This window comes from Bos javanicus, chromosome 26 (genome assembly GCF_032452875.1).
Source record: "Bos javanicus breed banteng chromosome 26, ARS-OSU_banteng_1.0, whole genome shotgun sequence".
Classification (NCBI taxonomy): Eukaryota; Metazoa; Chordata; class Mammalia; order Artiodactyla; family Bovidae; genus Bos; species Bos javanicus.
The window spans coordinates 21,674,156-21,692,810 of NC_083893.1; the positions used below are offsets into that span (position 1 = coordinate 21,674,156).

At 35.8% G+C, this 18,655-nt stretch overlaps 1 protein-coding gene across 5 annotated transcripts in view; it reads left to right on the plus strand.

The window, feature by feature from the left end:
• SLF2 (SMC5-SMC6 complex localization factor 2) overlaps positions 1 to 17,976 on the plus strand; it is a 54,431-nt gene extending 36,455 nt beyond the window's left edge. For all 5 annotated transcript variants that reach the window (XM_061403151.1, XM_061403150.1, XM_061403149.1 and 2 more), the window contains exons 12-20: positions 2,961 to 3,063; positions 3,673 to 3,849; positions 5,426 to 5,523; positions 6,084 to 6,171; positions 7,765 to 7,896; positions 8,336 to 8,413; positions 10,621 to 10,707; positions 12,615 to 12,683; positions 14,709 to 17,976. In XM_061403151.1, coding sequence (XP_061259135.1) covers positions 2,961 to 3,063; positions 3,673 to 3,849; positions 5,426 to 5,523; positions 6,084 to 6,171; positions 7,765 to 7,896; positions 8,336 to 8,413; positions 10,621 to 10,707; positions 12,615 to 12,683; positions 14,709 to 14,744 — 868 coding nt within the window. In that variant the 3' untranslated portion in view covers positions 14,745 to 17,976. The remainder of the gene's footprint in view (positions 1 to 2,960; positions 3,064 to 3,672; positions 3,850 to 5,425; positions 5,524 to 6,083; positions 6,172 to 7,764; positions 7,897 to 8,335; positions 8,414 to 10,620; positions 10,708 to 12,614; positions 12,684 to 14,708) is intronic.
• The last annotated feature ends 679 nt before the right edge of the window (positions 17,977 to 18,655 follow it).

Consider the following 18,655-nt stretch of genomic DNA (forward strand, 5'->3'; position numbering starts at 1 on the left):
ATTGACCTTAGCAGATAATAACATGGGACAGGTATAGAGATTCAAAGCTCCATCAGTGGAAGAAAATAAGCCCGGAAAAGAAACAAATACTTGGTAAATGCTAAAGGTAGTGTTTCAAAAAATGAGGAAAGAGTGAGCTATTCAGTATCTGTATTACCCATTATTTGGGAATGAGGTGGATTTCTAGGAAAAGAAATCTTTCCATACTTCAAACTGATAAAGATTTAAATGTGTATAATGAAATCACAGAGTAATAGAAGAACTTTTTTTAATAATCCTAGAAGAAGGGAAGATGATTTTGTTTGAATATGCAAAATCCATAAAAGGAGATATTTAACATATTTGACCACTTTTTTAAAGAAAAATCTCTATGACAGTAATCACCATAAACAAAAGTCAAAATTGAGGGGTGGAGGGGAGAATATGTATATCATAATAGTACTATATTACTTACTATTTTTAAAAACCCACTTTTAAGTAGACCTGCGCATTTCAGACCAGGTTGTTGAAGAGTCTGCAGTACTATACAATCATCAGTTGATTGAATCTGCAGATATATACAGGGCCAGTTATACCTAATACAAGGATTTTAGACTTTGTGGCGGGTGGGTGCTCCAACCCCTGCATTGTGTAATCATCAACTATGAATGGAATTCTGGTCATGAATAAAGGCTTAATTTCAAATTAATAAGAAAAAGTTCAATAACTATTAGAAAAATGGACAAAGGAAGTAAATAAAAAAGGAAAAACAGTTCTTAAACTATGAAAATGCACTCACCTTTACTTTTTTTAAAAATACAAATTTTGTTATTTGATATATCTAGAACCAAAATCTTCATCCCTCCATCTCTTTCCACCACATACAGGATTCCTCCTTGTTGCTTAGATGTAACCTGTATCTGAAAATACGTTAGATAGCAAATTTTCACATGAAGACTGTATTCTATCACTTTAAATAGGAAACATAATGCTTTCTCAGAGCATTCAAAAGCTCCAATATTTCCTCCCCCAAAAGACCAAAATACTCAAATACCTATATTTAGAAAGTTAATACTATTTTATTATTTAACATTTAATGAACTGAGTAGTATGTGGTGATTTTGTATGTATGCAACAGATTTGAATTTTTTCTCTTCACTGTAGTGAACAGGTACTATAGTGGAAATAGTGAAGTAAAGATATAATGATTTCATTAAGACATAATAAATGCCAGTAATAGTTTTTCTGATTGATTATTTACCAACTGACGAGTTGCCTCAGTCAGGTTTGGTGACTGCAGCCAGGAGGTGGTGGCTGTAAGTTACTGTTGCTGTATAGTGGTAGGCAAAGATGAACACAGATGAGCAAGAGTGAGCTGGTGAAGGAATGAGTGAAGCATAATGAAATACCTGTTTAAACAGCATGGAGTACAAGACTAAATCCTATTGAGATATGACCACAACTCACTCTTCTTTACTAGGACTCATGTGCAACCTATCTATTTTTGCTGTTATGTGTATGCATACTCACAAATATGCATCCAAATAGTAGATTTGAAGGTTGTTAGAGTAAATATTCAGATAGGAGAGTAAGACATTAAAGGATTCAAGTAACAGTTCTTTAGCATTAGTCTGCAGGATATACAGACTTAGTTCTAACCTCTTTCTATTCTACATTCCATCGCTGTGTTACATCTCTGTGTTCTCTTCCTGCACCTGTACCTATCTCACGGCTATTCTTTGCTTTTCATTCCTAGCATCAGCCTTATTCAGATCCTCCTCTCATGTCTAGCGTGGCAAAAATCTTCCTCCTGGAAGCTTCCCACCTCCAATATACTTCTTCTTTTCACTGTTAGAGGATTCCTTTTATGAAAATTTTCTTCTCCACTTTTAAACCTTTATACCTGTATTTAAGACTCTACAATTGACTCTGACCTGTTTTCTATTTTGTTCACCCTTTTGTTCTAACCAAATTGATTCTCTTGCTCTTTCTTCATATTAGCCATTGTTGCATTGGATCTTCCTCATGCAAGTCCCTCACCTCCATCCTCAGTGTCTGCTTACCAAGATCTTATCTGTCTCACTTCCTGAAGCACTGTTCATTTGAGTGGAGCTACCAATACTTACATATTTTTACTGTGTGCCAGACATGGTTCTGGGGGCTTAATATATAGTACTTCATCTGATAGTCACTACAGCTACTCAGACATTTTAAGAAATAAGAAGGTTCTGCACATGTAGTTATAGGAGTATCTCTAAGATACAAGTATTAAAGCACTGGGGAGAGGTGCATTCATATTTACTCTTGTATGTATATAAAACACCTACGGGAGGAAGGGCTGAAGCTCGTAGTGATTGTCCACGGGAAGGGGAATGAGCCGCTGAGGCCCTAGACTGCAAGGACCATTCTCTTCAGCACACTGTGCCTTCATATCTCTCAGCCTTTTTTTAACCATATGAAAGGGTTATTTATTCAAAAAAATTAAATAAAATATTACCTATATTTTGAAGGCTAGGTTCATTTCTCTCTCTACCATGAACCTTCACTGATTTCTTCAACCAAAATTGAAATGCTTAGAATTGTTTATATTGCTGTGGCAGTTTTATTGGGCCACTGGCATTTTGAGTTCTTTGTAGTCAGAGCCACCTTCTACATAGCTCTCAGACACCAAGAGCAACAGGGAGATTGCTTTATAAAAGCAGCTGTTTGAGGGAAAACTAATGTGTAGAGATGGAAATCAAATATACCTGGAGTAGGAGATAGCTGATTAACTCAGATCTGACAAGGACTCTGGGAAGTAATAGAAATGTTCTATTTCTTGGTTGGGATGGTGGTTACACTAGTATATACATATTCATCAAAGTTTTAAATGTGTATATTTATTTTATCGTATGTAATTATACCTCAATAAAATTTTTGTTGTTCAGTGCTTCTCAGAATTTTATTCCTAATTTCTCACTTCTTTATTCACTTTTCTATAGTTCTGAAACACAGATGACATTGGGGGTGAAAGAAAATGAAGATTCATCTTACAAGCCAATTTTTTCTTCTCTCCCTGAAACCAACATTTTAAATGTGGTTAAGGTAGGAAAAAAACTGTTTTGTATGTCTTTAGCACAGAGCTGGAACCATTTAGTTTTTTGCTTAGCGATTTTCAAACAAAATCACTAGTGTTTTACCATGGCATTTCTAGTGTCTGAAATTCCTTAGCAATATTCTTTGTATTAAAACTTGATTTTGCTGTTTTTATTTTTGTTTTAATATTACGAGCAAAAGGGAACTTTAAATCAGCATTATGTGATTAAATTAGTTCTAGGAATACCTTTACCAAGAAGCTTTTTGAAACTAGTATTTTTGAAAATAATAATTTTCTAGAATTAGAATATACAAAGAAAAATTGTTATTTACAGTATACCTTAGTGACCAAGAATTAATAAGTGTTAAAAATCTTTAGTGACTGAATCGAATCATTCGTGATATTGAACTGTTAAAATCTTGAAAATTAAAAATGGAGAAGAAAATACTTAGCAATTCAACTATTAACATTAATGTTTTTTGCCTTTTCCTAGACAGCTGATGGTTTGGTTTCTGTGTAGTTCCCATTTGCATTTTTTGTCAAAAAGTTTTTATACTGTAAACTCTTCAAGCAGAATATATTTCCTTAAGTTGTTTTGTCTCTGATCTGTGTCAAAGTTTCTAGGCTTGTGTACATCAATACATCCAGAAGGTTACCAGGATCGTGAAATAATGTTACTGATCTTAATGTTGTTTAAAATGAGTTTGGAAAAAGAATTGAAACAGATTCCTCTAGTGGACTTTCAGAGCCTCTTAATAAACCTGATGAAAAACATCAGAGATTGGAACACAAAGGTAACATTACTTAAAACTTTAGTATTGTTTTTTGTATAGCGTCACAGTTTGACTTTCATAGTGTATGCAGAATTGACAGTTTCTAACCTAAGTTGAGATCTTCAGCAGATGAAAACTTAACTGAGGAAAGGACTGTCTTTGCTGGAACTATATTTAATTCATGAAACTGAATCTTAATAAAACTGAAGCCATTAATTCAACAAAAAATGTGTTATGTTTATTGGGGATTAACTGTGAGCCAAGTATTATTAATACAGGTGCTAGAGACAAAGCTGTGTGAAGATAAAACCCTTGCTCTCCCCACACTTTTTAGTCAAAGGGCTAGGTTATAAACAGTGTAAATGTAGATTATAATATCATATTAAGTTATAGTAAATGCTACAAATTACAATAAAGCAGGACAAGGCAGGGATCCTCTGCTATTTGGTATGAGGCAGTTAGAGAAGGCCTTTCTGAAGTAACCTTTGAACAGAGCCCTAAATGAAGTGGTAGAGTGAATCATACATACAAAATTTGAGTTAAATTTCTGTGGCCATTGAGGGTAAACATGTATAATTTTTGTTAGGTTTTTTAAAATTATGTTTTTCAACCTTTTTTTGGTAGAAAATGTCAAATGTGCTAAAGTAGGGGAAACAGTTTAATGAACCCCTAAGTACTTATCACCCAGCTTCAGCAATTATCAAAATGTAATCAATTTTCAGCTTCCTAGGTGGCACTAGTGATAAAGAACCTGCCTGCCAATGCAGGAGACATAAGAGACATAGGTTTGATCCCTGGGTTGGGAAGAGCCCCTGGAGGAGGCCATGGCAACCCACTCCAGTATCTTGCCTGGAGAATCCCATGGACACAGGAACCTGGTGGGCTATAGTCCATTGGGTTGCACAGAGTTGGACATGACTGCAGCGACTTAGCACAGCACACAATCAGTCTTATCTCTTACCCTATCCTATATTTCCTTTCCTTTTTTTTTTTTTAAATTCGGTTGGCCAGTCGTGTCTGGCTCTTTGGAACCCCATTCACTGTAGCCCACCAGGTTCTTCTCTCCATGGGATTTCCCAGGCAAAAATACTGGAGTGGGTTGCCATTTCCTTCTCCAGGGGATCTTCCCAACTCTTGCTAAGGGATTATTTTGAATACTGAAATAGTATTTAAACTTGAGGATTCCTAAATTCAAAAAATTCCTGTTCAGGAACATGTATTGTGCAACTCTTATTATATACCTTTGGAAACTGGTGTTTGTATTTAGATTTTTTTTCTTTTAACTTTACGACATGGAAGCATCCTAGATGTCCATCAGCAGATGAATGGATAAGAAAGCTGTGGTACATATACACAATGGTGTATTTAGATTATTCTTTGAAGGACTTAAAATCAGTGTAGATATGATGTAGCACAAAACACAAAAGTTAAATAAAGTTCTGATAAATGTATTGATTCAGTTTACTCTAGAGTTTAAGATAAAACTGAATCTGTGTGCTCTTTTTGTAATCTTAAGTCAAGAAGGGACATTGATGATCTGTTAGATACTTGATTCCACTAACTTAGGTGAAAAATTGTGCTCACGGTTTGTTTTCAGGTGCCTGAACTCTCTCTGGCCATAAACGAACTCTCCACTCATCCCCACAACCTTCTCTGGTTGGTACAGCTGGTCCCTAATTGGACATCACGTGGAAGGTATTGAAAAGTGAGAATGAAACATTAGAATGATATATGTTTACATTAATGAAATGCTTTTAGGTCCTTTATTTCCTTTCATCATTTCTTGAATGTTAGATCAGAGTCTTTCATTTGATATTATAAGAAAAGGCATTGACAGCCTGATTCTGATTTTCAGCTCAGATCACTTTGTAATAGTCTTGATTGTTAATTTTAGCTTTAGCTTATCTGATAACTTAATATAGATGGCATATACCACAAAAATGAATCAATTCGCTTTTTTTTTTTTTTTTTGCTTTAATAAAAAGGAATTCCAGCAATAAAATAGATTTTCTAACAGTAAATCGTCAGGGTCAAAAATAAAGGCTGTCAATGGTTTTCCTGCACTTCAGACAACTTTAACTTTGTGTACAAATATTTTACATGGAAATGTTACTATTCTAATGAAGTTTATATATTCTTATATAGCCTTCTCTTGAAACATTAGCTGTGTTGCAAATTAGAAGAACTTCTTTTGGCTCATTCATTTGCTTCTTAAACAATATTGATTAAATGCATCCTAAAAATTCTAATTTCAGGCAACTGAGACAGTGCCTCAGCCTAGTGATTATTTCAAAGCTTTTGGATGAAAAACGTGAAGATATCCCTAATGTGAATAATCTGCAGGTATAAATAGCACTTTTATTTTCTTTTAATAAATGGGAGAGACGTATAGAAAAAAATGATGGATCCTATGTCAAAAGTCCTGCAGTTAGGGCTTAACTCTTAGGCCAAATACTGTTCATGTAATCTTTTGCATGGTATTTAACCAATAAGACCCAGTTTCTTTATCTGTGAAATGGAGACAGTATCACACCATCTACCACATAGGATGGTTGTGGACAATTAGATGAATTAATTTATAAAAAGTGCTGGGAAAATAAAAATATGCTATATAAATGTGAATTATTTATTTCACCTTGTCAACGTTAGCAATTTTATCACGAGATTAGAAATTACTAAACTATTAAATGTTAATTATATCCTGTGTTTATATTTTTAAATTATAGCTCTTTAAATTATAGAGCTTAAATGTGGTTGCCGTTTAAGTACTTGGTTCAGTAGTGAACATATTATGTGTATATGTGCATATATAAACATGTCCTATAGAAAACCCATTCTGAGAAGTCCTGAAGGCTTTTTACAAACATCAGTAGCACTAGTGAGGCTATTTGTAGTTGAATTTGAAACATAGAATCCGATCTAGATGTAGTGTTCTTGTTTGAATTGCAGTGCAGTATAAGATAATCTGTCACGTCCTACAGAGTAAAAATAAATAAAGTGGAGATAAAGATTCTGGCCTTGAAAACAAACTGTAGTGGTTGAAACAGTTAAGCAACCATTGTGGTACAGTGTAGCAAGAGCAGTGACAGAAGTATGCTCAGGGTGCTGTGGGACAGAGAGATTGAAGAGGACAGCTGTTTCTATATTAGTAGAGTTGAAGTAGATTTGATTCTAGATTTATGGGGGGACCACACCTGAGCCACCAAGGTAATTAGAAATAGCTCTCAGTCCTTTCAGTGATATTACTGCCATCAAAAGAGAATTCTTTCCAAAATTCAGTGACTTCTACTCACAAGGATGAAGATTCAACTTTGCTGACTTTTGAATAATTTTTCATAAAAAGTATTCCCTTTGACCTCTTTGGTAATGCAATTTGGTCTCCTCCTTAAGTTTTCATCTTCAATTAAAAGTACTAAATCTTAAATTTAATATCCCTTTTAGGGAATTTCCTGGTGGTTCAGTGGTTAGCACTTGGCACTTTCACTGCCAGGGCCTGGGTTCAATCCCTGATTGGGGAACTAAGATCCTACAAGCCTCAAAGTACAACCAAAAAAATTAAGATCCCTTTTAAGCAGTTGACTCTTTTTCCCCCTCTCATTTTATTACAATGAAGTTTAACAGTATATAAAAGACACATAAACCTTGGTGGGTCAGTTGGAGACTTGGTTTTTTTGGTTGTACCACGTGGCATGCAGAATCTTCCCTGACTAGGGATCAAACCTGTGCCCCCTACATTGGTAGTGTGTAGTTTTTAACCACTGACTGCCAAGGAAGTCCCTTGGTTGGGAACTTTTAAGTAAAGAATAAATGAATATCACTGAACTTTAAGAAACTAAATTAGAAAAGACAAAATGAACAGAGGACACTGAAAACATGCCTAAGAAAGAGTAAGTGTATTGCCTAATATGTTTCATTGTCTCCTCTTTCCTTTGATAGATATCAGTCTTACATCGCTATCTTGTGCAAATGAAGCCTTCAGATTTGTTGAAGAAAATGGTCTTGAAGAAAAGAGCTGAACAACCAAACAGCACTATTGATGATAGTCTTCATTTGGAACTTGAAAAGCAGGTATCCAGGGCTAGATCATCTCAAAAGAGTACATTTGAGCACAACCTGTGATAGCTTCCTAACCATAGACATTTCTGAATTTAGAGACTAGATACATTGTAGCATAGTTATATGGTGAATGATATTTTTGTTTATTGCTGTCATAAAAATCCTTCAGTTAACTTGAAGATTGAAATAAAAGGATTGTTGGTAATTTAATACTGTGAGTATTTTTCATAGCCCTTTACTAGGGCAGTCATGAGGTGGTAAAAGGAATGAACTTGAATTAGAAATCAGAAACCTGGGATAAATGCTTGACTTTTGCTTACTTACCAGTCCAGTTAACTTTAGCAAATCCAGTCCTTCCTGGGCAACTTCCCTAATGTTTGTTTAAACTGGGATGACATGTACTCTAGCTAATTTCATCCATGGGTGTTGACTTTATTCATTTCTCTACCAGGCATATTACCTGACCTACATTCTTCTTCATTTAATCGGTGAGGTTAGTTGTTCTCACTCCTTTTCTTCTGGACAACGGGTAGGTATTTTTTCATCCTTTTTATTTTTAATAAATGTCACTATTGATGGAATAATGATCATTTTTTATATAGGAGAAAATATAATAACTTATCAAATTCACTTTGGATTCACTGTCGAAATAACTGTACACTGGAAAGGGAGAAGTGATGGTAACCTTGCAGCCTTCTTTTGTTGTTGTCTGCACTGAGTCTTCATTGCTGTGCAGGCTTTCTCCAGTTGCAGCAAGCAGGAGCTACTCTCTCATTGGAGTGTGTGGGCTTCTCATTGCGGTGACTTCTCTTGTTATGGGGCACAGGCCCTAGGGTATGTGGGCTTCATAGTTGCAACTTGCAGGCTCCATAGTTAGGGCACACAGTCTCTATAGAATGTGTGGGCTTTAGTAGTTGTGGTTCACAGGCTGAGTTGCCCCATGGCATGTGGAATGTTCCTGGGCCAACCTGCGTCCCCAGTATTGGCAGGCGGATTCTTAACTGCTGGACCACCAGGGAAGTCCAAACTCAACATTTTTTTTTTCTTGCCTTGCTATACGACTTGCAGAATCTTAGTTCCTCAACCAGGGATTCTAGCCATATTGTTGACAATTATTCGTCTAGAGATGTTTGTTCTGTTTATTGGAGTGGAACTTAACCGTGATAACTTGGCAGTAGTGTAATACATTAATATCAAAATCACCAAATACTAAATGAGCTAGCTCTTAGCTCCATTCTTCCCATCTCTGCTCCCACTCCATTTCCTTTTTTCTTTAAAAATAATGTTTGCCTTCAAAATTAAACTGATGGTAAGTCAGGCTACTCGAGATCTACATTCCTAAATTATCTCCTCATGTTAAGATTTTCATTTTGAATTAGTTTATTCTTCCAGTACTATCATGTTCCTTATTTGTGGGGAAAATTCTTGTTTAATACTCCCATGTTTCACACTTTAGGTAATCCAACCCCTGTTTAAAATTTTGTATCTCCTTAGACATGATCAAAAAGGACACAAGACTGCTTCCTGTGTTTTTATAAACACTGTTGTGCATAGAACTGTGTTTGCTCTCCTGATTGGAACCTAATATAATCATCTGTGGGGCTTCCCTAGTGGCCCTAGTGGTAAAGAACGTGCCTGCCAATGCAGGAGACAGAAGAGACATGGGTTCCATCCCAGGATCAGGAATATCCCCTGGAGGAGGGCAGAGCAACCCACTCCAGTATCTTGCCTGGAGAATCCCATGAACAGACGAGCCTGGCAAGCTACAGTCCATAGGATCGCAAAGAGTTGGACGCAACTGAAGCAGCTTAGCATGCATGCAGTCATCTATCTGTTCTTATATATGGTCTTTAAATTTTTTAATTATTTTTTCTGATTAGAAAACAATTATTACGTTAAAACTCAATTACTATAAAACCATGTAAGGTAGAAAGTGAAAGACTTTATAATCCAGTGCCCTCCTGTAAATTTCTCCATAATTTATGGATATCCTAACATAATTACTTTTTTAAAAATGCTGTCATGCTATTCACATTATTTGCAAATTGTCTTTTCTCCTCCACTGTAAATTACTTAGCACTTCTGTGTAATTAAACTATAGTATTCCAAAATCTTTACTGATGAACATTCCTGTTTCTGTGATTACACACAATACTAACATGAACCTTTGGAAGCATTTCTATAGGGTAAATTCCTAGAAGTAGAAATGCTGAATCAAAATTTATAAAGTTTTCAAATTTTAATTATTGTAAAATGATTATTATCATATTTCCCTCCTCAAAAATGTCCATTTACATTCTCACCTTAGTATGTATACGAGTGTGACTCTTTGGAACTGTATACTTCTAAAACTTAGGCCACTTAATTTTTCAAAGAACTATTAGTAAACATTGTTTTGTTCATAGAGAAAATAGGTCAGCTGTTACTTGAATATTTCATTAGAGATCGTGTTAACAGAAGGACTTACATTTCTGGGCACTACATCATAGTCTGAACTCTGGGGCTAGTTTTCATTAATGTGTCTTAATGCAAAAAGCTAGCAATAAGCTGTAACTGATTATTGCAGCAGTCACTACATTTTACTCATATGACTGCTTCTGTGTTGGACAGTTAGTATCAGAAATTGCTAAGGTAGATTTTTTTTTAAATGATTGTCAGTTCTAGCTACATAATCTCTTCTTTGCTCATTTGTAATGCTTTAAAATTGTTTTCATCCTTTGTATTTGTTTTACACAGAAACATTTTGTGCACCTCTGTGGGGCTTTGGAAAAGCACGTTAAGTGTGATATTAGGGAAGATGCAAGACTGTTTTATAGAACCAAGGTAAGTATGCCTTTTTCCTAATAGTTTCATTGTTTGTTTATCCTTGGCTTTGTTAATATTTGAGTAAGAGAAGCCTATAAGCCTCTTTTTTAAGAACATATAGCATTAGAAATAAGACTTTCTCGTTTAATAACAAATTAGGTTCGTCTAAGTACTTCTAGCTAGATTGAAAGTGAAAGGGAAAAATCTCAAAGCAAAACATTTAAGACAAGAAGCTGAAAAGAAAAGCTGAATATAAGAATATGGAGTTAGGAAAGCAACTTTAGTATTAATAAAACAATTTGACAATTTTTCCTGAAACATAAACACCACTATTTTTAAAACATTTTCTTCTAAGGATTTTTTTTTTTATTCTTAATCATCCTTTAGCTTTTGCAGTGTAGGGGTGATTCTTTCTTGCCATTTGTTTAGATAGTCTTAAGTGAGATTTCAGGTTTGTAATTAGCTATAAAGTCATTTCAACAATGCCTATGTAGATTTAGTATCTGTATTTGTTTAATAGATGTAAGTTAAATACCAAAAGGAGCAACTAACAAAATTGTATTAGATTGTGGATTTTCAAATGCAGGTAGGAGATAGCTCTTTGGCTTAGAGTGAAAACCAGTTTCAGAAACACATTCTTTTGAACATCGACTAGTTACTGGCCCGTAGAACTTGGTGGTGGTGGCTACTGCTGACAGACATGCTACAGGGGACCACCCCCAAGTTGTTTGTTTCTTAAAGTCAAGAGGCTGGGTGTAGACTGGTGCCAGGGCTCCTCTTACTTAGAGTGGAGAGTGACACGGAGATCTATGGAAATTGCTTCGGGGGCGGTCCTGCTGAAGTGAATGAATTGCATGCCTCTCCACAAGCCTCTAGTAGAAAAGGTGCTGATTGTTTTGGAGAAACTGAATCTGCCAAACTGCAAATGGAGAAAAAAGCAGACCTTACAGTTTACTTTATAAACTTAAAGCAACTCTAAAATTCCTGACCCTTTTAAAATATTTTGCTGGGACTTCCCTGGCAGTCCAGTGGTTAAGACTCCACACTTCCACTTCAGGGGGCACGAGGTCAATCCCTTGTCAGAAAACTGAGATCCCACATACTGCATGGCACAGCCCAAAATAGACATACATAAATATATACAAATATTTTGTCAGGCTGTTATGTCCAAGAACTAATTGAGAATCCTCTAGTGTGGTAGGAAAGTTTGAGTTTCATACAAAGACTTACTAGAGCCCCAAATGTAGGAATGCATCAGGCATCTATATGTAAAGAGGATTCTTTGTGCAGTCTACCTTCAGCCACGGATTCTTTCCAAACTATCTCAGCTTCCTGCTCTTGAGTGAGTCATTATTTATCACTTTCTTTGTTTTTGAGGCAGAGATAGCAGTAGGGTTTTCTCTGGTGCAGGGACTTGGCACCGCTAACCCCCCCCCACATTGTTTACGAGTCATCTATACTTTGCAGAATCCTAGAGAGACTTAACACTCAATTGAAAAGGAACAAATAACAACCCTCTTTTGTGACCTTGAATCAAATAGAACTTGAAAGGCAAGGAACAACCAAAGCCTTGGGTCCTGTAAGAGTGGAAAGCCTACTCTTCAGCTTTCCTGTTGGGTGTTCAGAAGCCAGCGAGTTGAAAATAGGTGTCTTAAAGGCAGAAAATATGTTTTTTTGGATGATCTTTAGTTAACTAATGTGAAAATGGAGTCCTAAGCATTCAGTATCTTAGACATAATGATGAAGAACGGTCTTAGTTAATCACTGTGACTTGAAAACCCCTCTAGAAGTTGAGGAGTTTCTTCTTTCTTGATAGAAACTACATTGAGTTGTTGGGGGTGGGTCTGTCACAATTATCAGGTCTTTTGTGTCAAGTCTTAAATTGTTTTGATCTGATCTCTTTTCCCCTTCTTTGTATTTTTAAGGTAAAAGACTTGGTTGCCAGGATACATGGAAAATGGCAGGAAATAATACAGAACTGTCGGCCTACTCAGGTGTCATTTTATTAAACAGTTTTATTTGTTCTCAGTTTGTTGTTGTTCAGTCAGTCGTTTCTGACTCTTTGCAACCCCATGGACTGCAGCACACCAGGCTTCCGTGTCCATCACCATTTCCCAGAGTTTGCTCAAACTTAATGTCCATTTAGTCGGTGATGCCATCCAACCATCTCATCCTCTGTTGTCCCCTTCTCCTCCTGCCTTCAATCTTGCCCAGCATCTGGTTCTTTTCCATGAGTTGGCTCTTTGCATCAAGTGGCCAAAGTATTGGAGCTTCAGCTTCAGCATCAGTCCTTCCAGTGAATATTCAGAATTGATTTCCTTTGGGATTGACTGGTTTGATGATGTTATTTCTTCATAGTCTTCTAAAAAGACATGACAAATACTTACTTCTAGATACGTTAAGATAAACTGAAAATTCCAATATACTCCTTTATGTATGTTTTTAAAATTTTTGTTTGTTCTTATATTCATTAATTTATTTTCAAAGGTGGTTGACCCAATTTTAAAATGTTACATTGCATCCAATGGTGTTTATTTCATGTGGAGTATTTCTTAATATCTTTATTGAGATAAAATTCACATGTCATACATTTCACCCAATTAAAGTATACAGTGTTTTTTTAGTATATGCACAGTTCAATCATCACCACAGTTTAGTACATCTATCACTCCAAAAAGTGACACTCATACCCATTAGCAGTCACTCCTCATTCCCCAAGCACCTGCACTCCCATCCCCACTCCCTGCAAGCCCTAGGCTACCACTAATCCACTTTCTGTCTAAGTAGGTTTGCCTATTCTTTATATTTCATACAAATGGAATCATATATGATGTAGTCTTTTATGACTGGCTTCTTTTACATAACATAATGTTAAGTTAATGCATGTTTGGCATGTTGTATATCCTTTGTATTGCCAAATAATATTCCACTATATGCATATATCATATTTTATATATCTACTTAGTAGATTTATATATTTACTTTTATATATCTGCTTATTATGAATTGTTTCCACTTCCTGGCTGTTGTGAATACTGCTTCCGTGAACATTTGTGTATAGGTAAAGTGGCTGCACTGTTTTACATTCCCACCAGAATATTTGAGGTTTCCAGTTTTTCCACATTCTTGCCAACATTTGTTATTATCTGTTTTTCAGATATAGACATAGGGACAAGGAATGTCATTGTGATTTTAATTTGCATTTCCCCGATGCTGAGCATCTTTTTATGTGTTTGTTGGCCATTCATACATTTTCTTTGAAGAAGTCTCTATTCAAATCCTTTGTCCATTTTTTAACTGTGAGAATTCTCCATATGTTCTAAATATAAATTCCCCCATGAGGTACATAATTTGCCAATATTTTCTTCCATTCTCTGTGTTGTCTTTCATTGTTTTGATGATGTTATTCAAAGAAGTTTTTCATTATGATGAAGTCCAGTTTTGTTTTTTTTTTTCTTTTGTCACTTAGGGTTTTGGTATTATATCTAAGGATACTTTCCATAAGAAGGGCATTGTTTAAACACTTGCTATTAAGTTTACCATCCTGTTAATTTACAGACCAACTACAGTAATAAATGGATTGTATCAAAGTAACAGGAACACAGAAGTCTTCGAGAAATATTATGTTAATGTTTTGTTGTTCTTGTTTTAGTTACTAATCTCCATAGACTTCTTTTAGGCCAGCCTTTTTTGCTGATGTAGCATTAAAACAAAAAAATTTAATACCAAAACTGTTAATCAGCTTAACGTTTTCATTAATCTTTCTAAATACATCCCTCCACCTGTGTGTGTTGCTGAGGAAAACATCTTGTACTAATTTATACTTAGTTTAAATTGTTAGACTATAAAATGTGAAACTTGAATCTGATTACGATAAATTATCAGAGAAATGTACTATGTCAACATTTTATTAATTTCATTATCAAAGCCCATTGTCTGGTGATTAGTGGTTTTATATGGATTAATTCATAATCTGATTTTCCTTTATCCTGTTTTTTTCCTTCCCTTTCCTTTTCTAGGGGCAACTTCATGACTTTTGGGTACCAGATTCTTAACAGGAGTTGCAGCAAAAAAATTATGAACTAAGAGAAATTCAGTAAGAGCCTTTCCTAAAGGAATACTACAGAATCCAATGGAAAGCTAAGAACATGTGCAGCAGACGTGCTACTTGAGTATCTATAATGAAGCTGGTAATGAAGAAATTGCCATTTCTGAAGCAGATATGAAATATAATCTGATTAATTACAGCAACTGGCCTTTTAAAAGAGAAGAATTCCTTGAGAGGGGAGAGGTAGAAGCAGCTGACAGTTGCATATCTAACCTTCCCTTGTTTACTCTTGTTAAATTGTAAGCCTGTTATCTTTTTTTTTTTTTTTGGATTATATTTGCAGCACTTGGATAATCACAGGAAGTATGTAAGAAAGGGCTTGGACCAACTTGAAAAGCTGGACCTGGAAACCAAGATCAAGTTCCAGTTTGATTTAATTTTCCTTTTTAGTTATTTTATGACTCAAAGGGGAAAGCTTAAAACTGAGTTTAATAATTGAAAGGATAAATCTTTTCTGTTACTCTTGTAAAACCACTGGGGTGTTTTAATCCATGCATTTTTCTTCACTATTCAAGATTATAAATCTGTTGGGTTTTTAAAATACATTTAAACAGTTGAGAAACAGAAGTTTGGTACCTTGTCAGATCCCCTTAAGGGGAAGAGTTTAAGCTATAAAATAGTGGCTTTGTTTTTATTCCAAAACATACATCTGCTGTTTGTTTTGGATTTATTTTACATGCGTTTATATATTTTTTAATACTGGTTAAATCTTAGCATCTTGGCTAAATCTTAGAATTCTGGCCCTTCGTAGCCATATTACAGAAGTCTGTATTGTAAAAGCTAAAGGTCTGAACAGGTTTCCAAAAACTTTTACTTTCATGAGGATATAACCTTAGCAGAGACCTGAATAACATTTATTCTTTGGTACGCTATGCACGCGTGTGTATGTATGTATGTATGTGCGTGCTTGTATTTTAAATTTGTTGCACTTGAAAACCACAGCTGCTCTAAATTCTTAAACACTGGAAAGCCATCCTTTGGTTTCAATGGTGGAGGGTTAGGAGAAATGCACATGCTAGTCTTAAGCCCAGGGCCCTTTTGAAGCCTTCGGTAGTAATAGACTCTTACTAGCTAACTGAAGAATTCTTTTGTTGACTGAGTGTCCCTTTAGGAGGGTTGGTTTCCTGAAAGATGATGCCAGCTTTGTGTTTCTTTCTTTCAATATTGACTTGGATGACACTGCTCTCTTGAGCACTCTGTTGCCTCCAGTTGTGGGAGAAGGATGAAGGGGAAGGGATTTGGACTTGATGTTTATAGTTTGAGAGAGGAGAAAATAAATTTTGAAAAATAGCTTTCTACCTCTAATTGAGGCTTAGCAGTAAAAAGCATTTTATCTTAAATTTTCATTTAAAATAGTAACTTTTGAGCCCATGTCAAACATTGAGCAGTTAGAGATTTTATAGGGAAGACTAAGTTAATCTAGTCCCTAAGAACCCTGACTGAATGAGGCTTCAAGAGTCAGACCAACAAAAGTTTTATTCTGTGTTGCGTTTACTGGTAAGAATATTATTATCTTGATACTACCTCTCAAGGGTATTGTTAGAAAATGCCACTTATGGTTAATGAGATAGATACAAAGAGTTATATTGACAGAAGCTTGAAACTCTGGCATCTATCTGCCCAACAGTGGGGGCTTTCACTCTCTGTAATTTAATATTTTGTAGATATACATTATTTGTGTGTAATTTTATAAGTGTTCATATTTTTCTCATTTTGCATTGTGTAAAGTGTACAATATCTCAAAGTATAAAATACTGCTTATATTGCTTGTAATTACAGTGTGTAAATATTTTCTAATCGTGTACATTGAAAGGGGGAACGAGTGGGTTATTCAGGTGTTTTTTTTTTAAAGTGACCCTTTTGTATTGCAGTTTCAGCAGATAACTGCTCATCAAATTTAAAACCACTTTGATACGTTTTATTTAGGAGTTCCAATAAGAAAAGTCTCTATTTTTAATTGTCTCTCTCCATTGGAAAAAAAGTTCATCTGTCCCTTTAAAATAAATGGCCAAACATCAGTTTGAACCGTTATATTTATGGCTTGGTAGATATCCTTAGTCTCCAGGTCATATTCCAACAGTATTTTCATTGGGGCTCTCAGAAATTTTTGTGAGTCTTTAGCACAAGTAGCCCATGGTTTTTCTCCGAAATCAAGTATTATCCTTCACCCTCTGAGTCCCCATGCTTTGTCTCCCTCCTGCTGCTGTTGCCCTGTGAATGGGATGGTAGTGGGGGGGGAATATGTTTGTTGCACAGAGAATGTCAGGTCACTTTTTGGACTTGGCAAACAAAGCTTGCACTGAGTGGTGGTGTGTTTGGCAATATTACTGTGTCAAAAATCACCTTGTCTAATTTTCTGGATCTGTATGTCAAACTTATTGCCCTTATTGCAAGCTGAAAATTAAGGTACTTGCAAGTGTTTATGCTTTTGTGTGTAACTGTTTGCCTTATCTAAACTGCTTTTCTTGTTATCCTAAAGTATAATTCTGTTGGTTATATCATGTTAAGTGAAGAGGCTTTCCATGCACAAAATGCATCTATGTAGCAGTAAAGTCATATTTGTACATTTTCTGTTTCTCTCCTGATGGCAGTGGTGCCTTTGTCACCTTTTAGAAGGTTGGCATTTTGTTTTTGTTTTTAAATACAAGTAACAGCTTGCTTTTGACTTCACAAAAATCTCCCCGGACGTAGAAGAAAATGGTGCGTTGTCATCCTGGCTCAGTTGGAGTATTTGCATTTTTATTTCTGTCAAAATAAGTATAGTTGGTGGGGATGGGCCAGTAATAATGTGTGGAGTCTTTAAACCAAGAGTAATTTTGAAATTAAAAATTGAAGAGGTGACCCATTAGCAAGTGACTGAGTTGGAGAATTAGAGGAGGACCATTCTGGCTTGTCTCTTTAGAAGGCACGTTGGAGTACAGGTGGCTTGGGCGTGTAGCGTGTGATCTGCGGCTATTTCTTACTCATCAACAGTGTCGGTGCACCTCATTATGTGTGCATTTGTTTTCCCTGGGCAGTCCTGTGAGCCAGGTAATCCACCAGCTTTTAGGAAGTTTACAGGTAAATGCAGATTTCCTTTTTCTTCCCTTTTTTTTTTTAAACAGATTTTATACTACGTCTTGTTTAAAGTCCTATGAATGTATGTGTCTGCTATTAAAATGGCTTTTTCTCAGTTTGAACACGTGTTTGGTAATATTTGTTTGGGAGTGGGGATGGTTAAGTATCTGGGACGTCCAGTTTCTTCCCTTGCCCCACCTAGTTTTTAAACCTATTTTTTCCTCTTGGATTGGATTCTTCAGTCAGTTTTTTAGTTTGATATTTCCTCTTTCTGGAAAGGAACCATGTTGAGCCCATAGTTGTACACAGTTCACTGTTACATACCCAGTTAATAATTTGCTGTATACTCTGCCATTGGAAATGTGATCACCTCTTTCTTACATCACCTCATTCAGTACAAGCATTCAACACCTGTATTACTACTGCATGTCAGGCACTGTTTTTAAGATTCAGTGGTGAACAACACAAAGATCTCTCATGAAACTTACCTTCTGAAATCCAGGTGAAGGTATTTTCTTTTATTAGGCAAATAGGACTGGAAAAGAATACCTTTGGCCTGGCTTCCTTTTTCTGGAGCTCAGGGCAAAAAAAGGGGAAGCCATGCAGAGTAGAGGCAGAACTTAGGACCACCTCCAACCTGCCAGGCAGATATATAGCTCTGGATATGCCAGCTGAGGGCTTCCCTTGTGGCTCAGCTGGTAAAGAATCCACCTGCAGTGCAGGAGACCTAGGTTTGATCCCTGGGTTAGGAAGATCTCCTGGAGAAGGGAAAGGCTACCCACTCCAGTATTCTGGCCATGG